The 14983-nt window shown below is 35.6% G+C and overlaps 1 protein-coding gene across 1 annotated transcript in view; it reads right to left on the reverse strand.

Annotated features, from left to right (window-relative positions):
* LOC112044040 (ankyrin-1) overlaps positions 1–14983 on the reverse strand; it is a 228559-nt gene that overhangs the window by 136005 nt on the left and 77571 nt on the right. The window contains exon 2 of the mRNA XM_052889378.1: positions 719–826. Within this exon, the coding sequence (XP_052745338.1) occupies positions 719–826 (108 nt within the window). The remainder of the gene's footprint in view (positions 1–718; positions 827–14983) is intronic.

A 14983-nucleotide genomic window follows, 5' to 3' on the forward strand; every position in this document is an offset into this window, starting at 1 on the left:
ATAAGTAGATTTTACAGTTTAAAATTAAAGCTACGAGTAAAATATCTATAATATCCTCCCAACCGAATTTTTAAACCACGGAGGCCAATCTCATGTTGAGATAAACCATGTAAACTGCATATATTACAGAGCACTTATAAAATGGCACAAGAGGCAGCACGGAGAGGAAGACTTTCTGACGTAGGCGCTCTACGGCCACGGCGTTTTTAAAACCTACCTCTTAGCCATTGGTAAAGCGCAAGACGAGAGATGCTATTTCTGCGATGAAGAAAGAAACCCTGAAGCATTGAATTTGAATTCCCAGACTTAATATCAGCCGCTGAACTAACTAGCGAGGGGGTAAAAGCGAGAAACCTCATCTCGTGTATGCTGTCGAGCGAAGAGCAGTGGCAGAAATACGCCCATAGGCTCCGAACTAAGACTAAAAGAAGAGACGAAAAAGAGACAGAATAAAAGAGAGAGAGTGAAAGAAAACATCAGGAAGGTCAGCATAAATGAAAAGACGCGGTTCCAAGTTGTGTGAGCGCACAAGCACTCCCTACTCCCTTTCATAAACCGACGGGACGGCAGACCGACTTCGGTAAAAGATCAGACGCAAGACCGTCTTTACGTGCTCTTCAAGGCTAAGGGGGTATACCATCATCGCCAACTTCCCAACCCGAATCACGGGCGGATTACAGAATTGCTCTCCTGGAGCTTTTAACTCGAAGCAACTCACCGAATTACATGTGTTGATGTCTTTGACAGCTCCGGAGTCGAGGAGGTCGACCACTGTGTCGAGTTGGCCGCCGCGGGCCGCGCGAAGGAACGCTGTGTTGGGGTCTATCTGTGGACAACACAAACATTCTTCATATAGTCATCGCAGTAAACACATTTCATAAAGAAGAGAGTAGGTACTGCTACTAATGCACTGATTGCGTGTGATTTGTTTTTGTCCCGTCGTATAATTCCGTCGATAACTACTCGTATTACTCAGACATTTAATAAGTGACATTTATAAGGTAAAGCCTTTTAAATAATCACAACATAGTCACCATGTTTTTCCTTCGCTTCCTTTTGATATTTAATTTCTTTATGTTGAACTTTCGATATCGACTGACGAATTCTTGCAACTGCTTGGACATGTTATTCCAATTCCATTGGATTTTTTTGCAAGGTAACTATAGATAAAATCTTCTAACTACCTTTTAAGTCAGAGATAAAATAAACTGTACATTTTCTATTAATAACTCCATTGATGTTACATATCACCCATATAAATCCAATTACTCTATTCAAAACCGTGTAATAAAATTAGTTTTCAAATGTGACTGCAATTTGCATGCATTTGATAACAAATTCAAAACGACTACTAAATTGTATTTTAGATGTGTCCATAAACGTACGAGATGAATTGAAATTTTAATTCTGAAGTCTGTGACTCGACCCACTCGTAAAAAGGGTTGTAAAGTTGGAATTTTTAAAACCCTATCAAGTATGATTGCCTCTGAGGCAAATACACAATGGTGTTATATTTTACATTTTACATAATCTCCCTGCTTGGTGTTACTAGTTAATTTGTATTTCTAACGGAAATTTGTAAAATTTGTGTTTGTATCAGTAAATACTACGGTTACAAGATATCTATACTAATGTATAAAGCTGAAGAGTTTGTTTGTTTGTTTGATTGATTGAACGCGCTAATCTCAGGAATTACTGGTCCGGTTTAAAAAAATTCTTTCAGTGTTAGATAGCCCATTTATCGAGGAAGTCTATAGGCTATATATTATCCACGTACTCCTACGGGAACGAGAACCACGCGGGTGAAACCGCGTGTCGTGTCTATTTGCATTGCTATACAAAATCATGACCACAATTTCACCCATTAGCACTCCAAGCGTTACAGTCATTCAGAAATTCATCGAGTTTATAGTTAATCACAGTCGTAATAAATGTGTGAATAGCCAACTCAAGAATTTAATTTTAAGTTAAGTGCGAACAATATGTCTGCCAGCATTGCTATACAAAATCATGACCACAATTTCACTCCAGGGATTTTTGTCACTATAGGCAACCCTAACCACAGACGTAACAAATGTGTGATTAACAAACAATCATTTAATTCGATTGTTAAGTCCAAACAAAATGTCTGCCTGCATTGCCACAGAAAGACATATGTATTGTGTTAATTTAATATGTATTTGTAATGGAATCAGTACTTAAATACTACGCATAGGTAAAAGTTAAATAAAAATTTAATTCCGGGCAACATGTCTATTTGCATTGCTATACAAAATCATGGCCACAATTTCATTCATTAGCACTTCAAGCGTTTTAGTAATTAAGTAATTAATCGATTGTATGACAGTCGTAAATAAATGTATGAATAATGAATAGACAACAGAACCTTTTAATTTGTTAGTTTGTAAGTCCTGGCAAACTGTCAGGCTCATTCCTATACGTAAAAAGTCGCTACCATAATTTCACCCTAATGGGTGAAATTCTGGTATACACTCCAAGCATTTTTGTCATGATAGGCAACCCTAACCACAATCGTAATAAATGTGTTTAACCAACACAACCATTTAATTCGTTTGTTAAATCGGGCAATACGTCTGCCTGCATTGCTATACAAAGTCATTACAACAATTTCACTTAGCACCCTTCCTACTTGATGCGCTTAATCAAACGTACTGTGATTCACTTGGTTCCTCAATAAAAATGATTTATGTGTCAATTACACACTTTACACTAAAATACAAGAAGCGTTTCAAAGTAAATATGATTTATCGTTTGAGTGGCTCTCAATTATACACATTCTCAATGTTATGGAATCAATGACGTCATAATGCTGTAAATTAGAGTAACGTTAAGTACGATTATCATATTAATGTCATTAGGATTAGGATTCAAACCTCGAATTTATTCAAATTAAAGTGAACTACGTCGTCGTCGTCATCAACTCATATTCGGCTCACTGCTGAGCTTGAGTCTCCTTTCAGAATGAGAGGGGTAAGGCCAATAGTCCACCACGCTGGCCCAATGCGGATTGGCAGACTTCACAGACGATAAGATAATTCTCTGGTATGCAGGTTTCCTAGTTATGTAGGATTATCATATTAATGTCATTATCATACGGCTTTATTTATAAACATGGATTAGGATTTAAACCTCTTTATTCAAATTAAAGTGAACTTTAAACAGCAGTGAATAGGCCCACTTCCCTTTTGGATTAAAATCTTCATCCGTGTTTATGAATATGGGTGACAGTAATTGGTTGTTATTCTTTCACGCCGCAATTTCTGAACTTTTCTGGTTCAAATTTGGAATGTATAAAGTTTGAATAAGTATTATTCTTCTTACAAGTATCCTGAATAGTAATATATGGTTCGCGTGAGATTTGAGAAAAACTGAAATAATTATAATGTTAGCCTCGGTGGCTTCCTATTAAATATTTACCATAAAAACATTTCCCACAAACAAATCTAGTTTTGTTTTGCTTTAATGTAGGTACTGAGAACGGAAAAATAAAAATAATTGACCAGCTTTATGAAAATTAAACAGTAAGAATAATTTATTCACAAGAATTGTTCTTAACAATGAGTTGTTACTTTTTATGATTATAAATATATTCTAACATAATCCACTGATATGAAAATAACTGTTATAATTAAAACTGTAATTTTAAGTATTAGTTACGCCTATAGTCGGAGAATTGATTCCAGTCAGTAAAATGACAAGTGCAACTGTCACTAAAATGTCATTTTACTAGTAATGATCGTACTATACTCGTCGTCATCAACCCATATTCGGCTCACTGCTGAGCTCGAGTCTCCTCTCAGAATGAGAGGGGTAAGGCCAATAGTCCACCACGCTGGCCCAATGCGGATTGGCAGATTCACACACGCACAGAATTAAGATAATTCTCTGGTATGCAGGTTTCCTCACGATGTTTTCCTTCACCGATTGAGACACGTGATATTTAATTTCTTAAAATGCACACAACTGTAAAGTTGGAGGTGCATGCCCCGGACCGGATTCGAACCCACACTCTCTGAAATCGGAAGCAGAGGTCATATCCACTGGGCTATCACGGCTCTTACTGTACTCGTAGTTCCAATCAAACAAATGATTCAAAAATCAAAATTCATTTATTTCAAGTAGGCTCAGTTTACCAGCACTTTTGAAACATCAGTTGACTATTAGTAAATATTCATTGATTTCTCATTAAGATTCATTTCATAACATTCCTTATCCTTTCACAGAGCAGCGAGACGTCGCGAACGGTGGCATCCTTACATTGTCAATATCCAGGCGACTCATACGAAACGATTTGCATACACATGTCTAATATACACAACAAAAATTTGAAATTCCGGCATTTCTTAAACCGCATTCATACTTTCCATTCCATCAGGCATAATTCTAGTCAAGCGGGAGCCTATCTTTCATTATAAAAAAGTGAAATTGTTAGTTTTCAGAATATTTAAACCTAACGAAAGCAAACTGTACAGCGCGCATAGCATAGGACTCATGTAAGAGTTGTTGTTTCATGTAAATGAATCGATCGATCGAACGATTAGCAATGCATCATTTGTTACACACATTCCTATCAGCCAGAAGTTTCTCATACTGTTTTTGTTTGTGAAGGTTTCGATCACATACGATTAAATCGATCGATTCAATTATGAATTAATGTTAAAGTGAAATTAGATTTTTGTTCCCACGCAAATATAGTTTAATTTAGTATATTATATTTAATAGTTTAATTAGTAAAGGTATGTTATATTGCACTATCCGCTTTCCTTTCTTTAAATATTTTATTTAAGGTTGTCTGGAGCAGATCGCTTTTAGCGATAAGACCGCCTTTGCGCATCTTACTTTTCTATTTTTTTTTTCTTTTCTCTTTTTTGTATCTTATTTGTGTGCAATAAAGAATTAAAATAAATAAATAAATAAATAAAGGATACTAATTGTGGTTTGAAGTTTATGCATATGATGCAAAACGAATTTATTTAATACGTATGTTATCTATATTAATAAAAGTTTATCGCTAAATTCGAGAAAACACTTAAAAATTGTTTGGAAAATAGTAAAATGAAACAGTTGTCACAATCATCTTCAGGAATTGACAATCAAGAACTCTTGTTGTGTGAAGAGTTGGATGCAGCTCATATTGTGTGATATAGATCCAAACTGAATTAAAATTAAATCGCATTGCCACAAAATAACGATATTTGACAAATAATAGAATATCATTTAATAATATACTTATTATATCTGATGTGTTTAATAATGCACTAAAAGCCAAAGACAACCTCTTGGCTTTGTTGATAGAACAAACAGATGGCTCACTAAATGTTAAGAAAACTATCGTTAATAACAGAACAACACTCTGCAGGGGATGCAAAGAATTTGTCCTATTATCGCACTTTAATCTGAAGCATATTGTGTACCTGCGACAACTATACAATAGGTACAAGCAATGCTAAATATATAATGTATCATCTACGCAATGCTGTTTGGCGAAAGAAAGAAGCATAGCAAGGCTACTTAACCGGACGATGGACCAAGCCGCGTTTGGAACCCTTGTAACTTTAATTTTGCGACTAATTAATAATCTGACGTTTCCAAAGTGCTTGTAAACTAATCCTTATTGAAACAAATGAATTTTGAATTTGATGCTGCGTCACAAAGAGATTAAAGCTACTGTAACAGATGCTCATTTCAAGCACGAAAGCATGCTACTATTGAGCAGTTGCTACTTATTAGCATGTGTATCGCAACATTGCTAATAATGAGCATGCTTATTTCGAGCTTTCTCAAGAATCGACAGTCGTGCGATTTATGAGCACACTACTTGCTGCGCAGGTGGAAGGAAGCGTGCTTTTAGCGCGTCTGAACAGGTTTGCTTATTGAGTATGCTAGTCGATTAGCATTGCTATTCTGTATTCTCTTCACCTTCATCTTCCTGTCTAACACGATACTATAGGCAGAGACAATAGATACAAATTAGCATGTGTAATGGGAATGTTTGCTTTGGGCATGCTTATTCAGGAGCATACTTAAAAATAGCATGCTTAGTGCTAGCAAATGTAAACTGATGATAAGCATGCTTGTATGGAGCATACTTAATAGCACGTTTTCAGCATGCTATTTTAAACCATGTGTAACAGTACCTTTACTCATTACAAAAACTGTCTGAAGAGTGTTTGTTTTGAAAACTTCACATTGTAGGTCGTATATTTTCAACGTGTCGCCAAAATTCAAGAGAAGTTTACAATTAGCTGTAAACAATCCAAAGGGCATTTCACAGCAAAACATTGAAGTACATTCAGAGATAAACAGTTACCAATTCAAGCCGAAGTCAATCGATTTCCTACAAGATAACCAGGTCGGCGCCGCAAGTAGAATTGACATCAAATTGCCAAGTCGTCATGCCTAAGACTATTTCTATGGGATTAATTAACAAAAAGAAGAATTCTTATTAATGATAAAATCCTATTAATATTATAAACGCGAAAGTTTGTATGTTTGGATGTTTGTTACTCTTTAACGCTAACTACTGAACCGATTTGGCTTAAATTTGGAATAGAAATAGATTTTACTCTGGATAAACACATAAGCTCGACAAAAATCCACGGTTTCCCAAGATTTGCAAAAAATTGATGATTTTTGATGGTATGAATGTTTGTTACTTTTTCACGCCGCGACATCTGAACCGAATGAACTCATTTATAATACAGACTAGCGGACGGCCGCGACTTCGTCCGCGTGAAACTCGATGTAAACTTTCAACTACCCCTATCATACCCCTACCCCTACTCCTACCCTACCCCTACACCTACCCTACCCCTAGTTGCGAGCGTCCGCTAGTGATGTATGAATTGATACCTCAAAACAATGCAATAGTATTTTATGTGTTTATAGCTATTTTAGATTAAACCGAATATAGAAATAGTTTAATGGTATAACACATAGGCTATCCCGGAAAATTACAAAACTCCGCGGGTTTTTTAAATCAGTATTTTGCTCGGGTAGGTACTCAAGTCATGGAAAGTAAAATATTTTACCACCTATTAAAAAAAAAAAACACTCGACCTGCTTCAAAGTTATCGAGGTATCGATCCAAGTCATAGAATATGATTTAATTATAGCATAAAGTCATCTTTCCTACACGAGACGATGAAAACAAATTAATCGGATATCGACATACTATACGAGGCGGGGAATGTTATGAAACACGAGAATTTATCGCGTAAAGTCTCGTGGGAAAGTTTATTAAATTTTATCAGACCATTTTCATATTTTATCTGGTTCATAACTCAATGAAGCAGATAAATTTGAATAAAGGAAGTGTTCTATTGACTTATTATCGTAGAGCATTTGCATTTAAATAGTAAACACTTATTTTCATTTTCATCATCACTACAATCCTCATGAGCCTCGATAGTTCAACGGTAAAGCAGACTCATCACCGAGGGGTGGTGGTTCGGTCCCCGCCCCGTTGGTCTATTGTCGTATCCACTCCTACTACAGCCTTTCCCGACTACGGGCACGGAAATATTGGTCATATTAAAAAAAAAATATATTCTTTAAAAAAAAAAAACACTTAACCTAATTTAACGGTGCATTACAAGGACTTTTTATAGGAGAGAGAACATGAAGTGTAGACCCACCATATTGCTCCAATGCTGGCTGGCGGGGATAACGTGACAATGGGTGACTCTTTAAGGATTACTAGCAGATTAGAAACCTGATTTCATAACCGATAGCGAGCAACTTTTCGAGAAATTGGTTCGTTATCTATACTAATATTAAAGAGGTAAAGTTTGAGGAGGGGTAATTTCAGGATCTACAATACCGATTTGAAAAAATATTTATTTGAGAGTGTTATAGGTTATATTTTATACCCGTATTCTCATGGGAACTGGAATTACGCAGGTGAAACCGCGGGGTGTCGGCTAGTAATATTATGAAGTTTGTGAAGTTGAAAGGGATAATCACTGGATCTACTGAACCGATTTTGAAAATTCTTCTAAGTAGATACTAATAGTTATATTTTTTCCTCGTATTTCTACGGGTATTTCTTCGTATACAAAATATGATAGATAACCTTATTGTAGGTACATTCGATGTACGTAATTACGATACAATTAAATTACGATATGCTGAGTACTTAATATACAAAACATATAAAAAACCACTCATCGCCAAAATTGCACAATGCAAATCCAAAGGCACTTCCAAAAAATGCACCAACACGAAATTTCACAACACATTCCAGATCACATATCACACAACCGATCAATACATCCAATGATCAAACATTTGTATAATACAGGTATAAAGGAGACCAACCACGAGGGTGATGGAGTAGACGCGCCGCTCTAGTGGTAGGATACGCGCACCGCACCACACAGCCATTGCGACACTGGTCGCTGGTGGTACTGAAACTGACTACTGAGGTATTGCGCCGGTGAACGTCACATCTCACCAAACACCGGTAATAACACTCTCATCGTGCAGTACAATTTTGTTCTAAGCATTTATACAATACGACTCCATTGGAGATCGTGGTGTTTGGAAGTAAAAGAGGCCCAGCCATGGTTGATGATGATGATACGACCATCGGACGGTTGCGACTTAGTCCGCCGTTTGATCTCCTTAATCTGGCCGTGTCGTAAAATCAGTTCTTAGAGGACGTCTGTTCATTTATACAACGCGACTCAAGAACGTGGTGTTCTAAAGTCCTTAAGCATATATTGGCATCCATCGGCTGTTAATGATGATGATGATGATGATTTATTCAACGCAAAAGGTTGGTCTAAGGTTGCAAAATATCTTACATTTCTTCTTCAAAAAGGTCTACTCGTAGGTTGGCGTAGGTTCTTATATTGATGGCCTTTAGGAAGAGTTGCAGTTGTTTCTGCTGAAAAAAATTTGGCACGTTTCTTTCTTTCGTTATTTCCATATTTAAGATTAAAACACCATCATCATGAAACACAATTATTTGGAGCAGCGAGGAGCTTAAACCCACCTAAGCTCCAAACTTAAAAGACTCTAAAAAAGCTGTTTTAAGTGTCTGATAATGATAGTATGTCGTCTAACAAATTCGTATAAATAATTTTGATAAAGCATTTTCTGTTTAAATTGATTCAGATGTAAGTCAAATTGAAATCAGAAATAAATAGCGAAATCATTATTCATAACAAATTATGATTGATAAACAACACTCAGGTATGAGACATCCAATCACCGAAAATTGCCTTTATAAAAAAAAATGAGTCTCATTAGTGGAAATTGAATGAACACTGTATACAAAAAGCAAGGCAATGAGTATCATTACTAAGATAATTTACCGTTAGAAAGTGCATTGGATGAGGCAAATTGTGAAGTACAGACTCATTGGAATGAAATAAGGTTGTTACTGGGAAACACAGTCTATAAATTTTATAGGCTGCTTTTATACCTGAGTAGCTAACTTTCGAATCGAATTGAGTCGGGATATACGAGTATCTTATCGATTTAGTTAGAATCTTCTTATTTTTAATGTACAAGTTTGGCGCTCTTCAGTTATTTAGCAGGTTTTAAGGCTCTCAGTTTCAAAAATATTAACTTTTAACTTTAAAATCACAACTTTCACAATAAATTTAAGTCTTCTTTATTGGCATTGGCATCTACATCTTCTTGGCAAAGTCTGTATAATGTATATAGTCGTCGTCATCAACCCATATTCGGCTCACTGCTGAGCTCGAGTCTCCTCTCATAATGAGAGGGATAATGTATATAGTCGTATACGTAAATTATTAAATAGATTATTATGGTCACAAATTACTACGATTTATCATCAAAAGAAAACATACTCGTAAAGCAACAGTTTTCATTTAACAATGTGTCCAAATTAGTTTTCTGGAACTCTACAAAGGTTTTTGTTCAACCTAAAGTTTTTGTTGTACCTAACCTAACTATCAAAAATTTTTATCAGCACGGATTCATACTAGCCGTCCGACACTTTATCATCCGTGAATGCATTTCTAAAGATACCGTGGAGTTCGATCTAGTTCAAAATCAGTTACACGGCTGCGACCGTTACTTTCAATGAGAAAAAAGAGGCCCTTATTTGTGGGACACAGAAGCAATTGATGCCTCAGTTACCGCAATGTAGCGAAACTCTAGAAAAAAAAATTGTAAACGTATGATAACAACTGTTATCAAAAGGAAAGTTACGAAAAGGAAAGCAATATTTAAGACATGAAGGAAGATAACGAAGAAGATAAGTTTTTAGTTAAGTAATATCATTGGAAGTTTTCTTGGATCCTTCTATAAATTTCGAAGGCTAGAAAGTTAAATACTTAAAAAGAGTACACCAGGAAGACAGCAGAGGAAAAGGATACAGGAGGAGAGTCCAAAAATTAAAAAAAGATATTAATAGAAATATCCCCTAAACGAAACGAAATATCACTTGTACAAAGTGAAAATATTTCAAGTAGTCTTTTTTTTTCGATTAATTTCACAATTCCCGTTTAATTAAACTCGTAGTAACTTGATACTTGTAACTTTTATGTCTACTTACTGTTATAGTCCCACCTGTAGTAAATTATCCGTTATAATGGTAATAAGATTAATAGATTTTACTTCGTTTCCGGCAAATTCTCATTATCCTGCGTAATGATTAATTACAGCATTAGCGTCATCGTTAACGTAGAAAGCTTTCACAGACTAATTATTCTGATTGCAGATCGTTAATTAAGGTTACATACATAATAATCAGATACTATTCCAGGATAAGGCATCTTAATTTAATATCATCAGACAGATTCGAAACTTCTAAAAGATTTCTAAAATACTACTTTTGGATATCCGTAGCTCGAATTATTCGTTAATAAGCCTTTGCTCAAGACTAATTGGGTAAATCCTAATTAACGAAACAAATCATTTGTCTGACGGCCTTTAAATCCAATAATGGATGACATTGATTAAAAAATAGTTTTTCAATAACAATAACATTACCTGACGTTTCAAAAGTACTTGTAAAGTAAGCATAATTAAAATAAATTAATTTGACTTTGATTTTTTGACAAAACACCAAGTACATAATGTAAAAATTATAGAAAGGAGGAAAGAAAATATCTTTATTGCTACATTATGCGACACATCGCAATTCTTTCAGAATAATACCCTTCGATATGTGGCATAACACAGAGAAAGGTCCCAGCTCAGCATATTGCTATATGCTTCCCATAAGCAAAGAGCATACAGCACTAATTTCAGCTGGAACCCCGTTCCAAGTGCCACCACGAAAACAGGCAATATAAACCCATATTCAAAGCTAAACAATATTGAAACTTATAACCAGTTAAATGATCCGATGATTGATGTCATCAGATCATAGTTCAAGTTAACTATCAACAGAAAAACAATCATTTATTAGGCTTTAGTTAACTATCAGTCTGTTAACTTTAAAATAAACACTAAAACGACCTCAAAACACGCTTAGCTTTAGTTAAACTTAGCTTAGCTGAATTACTAGAAAGATCGCTTACGCTTAGGAAATATATCTCAATTAATAACACTCTGAAGACGTATTTGTCTGGTATAATACTAAGCTAGGCGAGAAAACTGAGGTTGACCGCAAAACAGCACTGTCCGTAGTAATGATTATTACAGTTTATATTACAGGTGTTTGAAAGTGAAATGGAGCGATAATATCTAGACCGAGATCTTGCCCACCAGAGCGTTTATGAGACCTATTTATGTCCAACGATAAGACTGTTATAATACTTATCTTACTTTATACTGGTACACCTTTTGTTAGTTACAGTAAGCCGTTTCACAAAATACAAATAGAGAACATTTAAGAGATACAAGATAAAATGGCTGAATAAACGTTTAATCGAAAGTAGGCAAGAACCTACTACCTACTCGATTGAACGTCTGATCTATAAATCCATTGTAAACCGATAGGACAGTAAAATTGGATCTGTTGGTAAAAGTAAATATTTGAATGAAAATATATCTACATTTTTTTATTCTCTACAAGTTAGCCCTTGACTACAATCTAACATAATGGTAAGTGATGATGCTGATGATGCTGATGATGATGATGATGATGATGATGATGATGATGATGATAATGATTCGTCTTTGCCGAAAGGGGAGCGTTAATCGATTGTCAATGAATTCCTTAACCCTACATCCATTGGTCACAAGTCCTGGACTTTGCTCTCAGATTTTCTCTCTGCCACGCGATTGACCCGGCACCCGCACGGTGAATCCATGAACTGCTAAGGTATTCGTCTCTAGCAACTTCTGAAGCCTCCCACCAGCCAGACCTGGGATGGGACCAATTTAGAAAACCTCAATCGGCCCAGACGGGGATCGAACCCAGGACCTCAGTCCTGTAAATCCACCGCGCATACTACTATTATAACTAACAAGCTAGCACAAGACTAGGTCAACACTAAATTAGTAACAATTAGTATAGATTGCATAATTAATGAATCCAATGAATCAATAATGATATTATCTCGTAACATATACATATTAAATGAAGACATCCTGTAGATAGATGCTGCATCTTTGGATGGATAGCAATGCTATACAAATAGAGGCAAGAAATTTTATGTGACGTGAGAGATATATTGACGACCAATAGCGGCAACATTGAAAATATCACTTTCTATTTCGTTGCGATGAGACGTAATAGAGTTTTTGATTACGCCACTATCGTCCACCTTTGGTCCAACGTGTCTTTCTTGCTGCATCTTTGGAAGAAGTTAGGAACACTGTCACAAATAGATGCGCAGGATTTCTCGTGATGTGAGAGACATATTGACGACCAGTAGCGGCAAAATTGAAAATATAGCTCTTTTTCGTTGCGATGGGACGAAATAGAGTCATGTCTTTGATTCCACTACTATCGTCCACAATGTTTCTTTTTTCTCATGATATATGTCATTGACGCATTCCAATCTTACATTTGGTTGCAATAAAATGCATGATAAGGCTAACTTTAATGTATACAATACTAATATTATAAAGAGGCAGTATGTGAGGTTGTTGGGGGTAATCTCTGGATTTAGCGAACTTTTGTTGTTAAATTATTTTACTAACAGAAAGCCACCTTATTTGTGTGTATTATAAGCAATATTTTATCCATGTATTCCCACGGGAACAGGAACTACGCGGATAAAGCTGTCTTATTCTTAGCTAGTTTATTCTAGTTTTATAGCTAGTACTTCGTAAATATATTTTAGCCTTAATAGCTCAACGGTAAGAGTGGTCGTACTCATCACCGAGGGGGGTGGTTCGATCCCACCCCGTTGGTCTATTGTCGTACCCATTCCTGATACAGTCTTTCCCGACTAGTTGGAGGGGAATGGGAATATTGGTCACATTTAAAAACATGTAAATCAATAAGTATTTTATTTAAATAAGCCTCATTACGCCTACTTTTAAAGCAAATACACTGTTAAATTTTATTAAAAAAACAGCTAAATTGACCTCGACAACCACTTTGACCGTAATTTCGCACGACGTGAGTATGATGCGTTTAATAAAGATTCAAAATGTTATTAAAACTTTCGTAAAAGATTAAAGTCTCTCAACATCTCCAAAGTTTTCAGCTTAAATACGCGTTAAATTAGTCATCAATCTAAGGCTGCGGCATTACGAGGAAACTCTTAGCGGAGTTGATGAGTTTTTGTTTGACTTCCCAAGAAATGTGGGAGCAAAATACAAACATTTGCTTTTGTTGCGCGAGGAGTTCATTTGAAAAATACAAAGGGACTTTTTTTGCATAATTGGAACAAATAAAGCAGTTCCAAATAGAGAAATTTGTGCGTAAGGAAATAGCTCGTCCTAATTTACACGATGAAAATCTACACCACCCAATACTAGAAGTTTTGTATAAGATATGTAGCACACGTCAAAAAAATGGCGATCATTCATAGTTCATTTTTACCCGACTACTAAAACTAAGCTAAAAGGAAGGGTAATGATTTTAGCAGTCTGTATCTATGTATATATGTATGTATACATGTATGTATGTATCTATGTATGTTCCACCGTAGCGCCTAAACTACTGAACCGATTTAAATGTATGAGGTGTCAAAAGATTCGTAATAATAGCGCGGGTGTTATTAGCTATATAAATTTTATAAAAAAAATATATGACGAAATTTATTTACGTAGTTATAGTTTTTAAATTTTATTTTTATATAAAAATATAAAAGGAGTTAGCTTTTGAAGATATAAAATCTAAAATTGATCTGAATTTGGGAATCAAACCTAGGTCTTTTGGCTTTAAAAAAGGGCGTATCTGTTTCTCGACCTGCGCCAAGATGGGAAGGGTGGCTACGTATCAATAGATCCTAATGTGTGAGACGAACCCTTTCGCTCGATTGAAAATTGAATGCCCCAGTTACGAATAACATGGAAAAGTCTGTCGAACGGCAGGCGTGCTAGTCCTCGTTTCTAACCTACTTTGGATGCTTGTGATATTCCGTTTGCAAAAGCATTGGGTTTTAAAATAGGTCAACCTACAGCAGTATCCTTCATAGTGCATTTTCCAGCACATTGCTAAGCTATTGTAAAAGCAAATCCACGTAGAAGTTTTAACTTTTAAACCTACAAACGCAAAATTACAGAGCCAATTTCAGGTTTTTGTTTAAGTGCCTAATAGTAAAGCTTTTTATGGCCTTATTTATAAACATGGATTAGGATTTAAACCTCAAATTTCTTCAAAGTAAAGTGATTTTTAGGCAGTAGTGATTAGGTCTATTTTACTTTGAAGAATTTTCAGGTTCAATCCATGTTTAAATGAATATGGGGGTTAGTGACAGTGACTAAAATCTCCTCCCATGATGATTTATGTGGCAAAGCTGTGTAAATTTTCAGCCTAAAGTTGAAACTTTCATGGTGTTAGGCATGTTGAGCACGTTAAATCATCATCACGGCCATTGTCATTAACATCTGATAGTGATCGTTACACCAACTCGCT

The sequence above is a fragment of the Bicyclus anynana genome, chromosome 25 (assembly GCF_947172395.1).
Source record: "Bicyclus anynana chromosome 25, ilBicAnyn1.1, whole genome shotgun sequence".
Classification (NCBI taxonomy): Eukaryota; Metazoa; Arthropoda; class Insecta; order Lepidoptera; family Nymphalidae; genus Bicyclus; species Bicyclus anynana.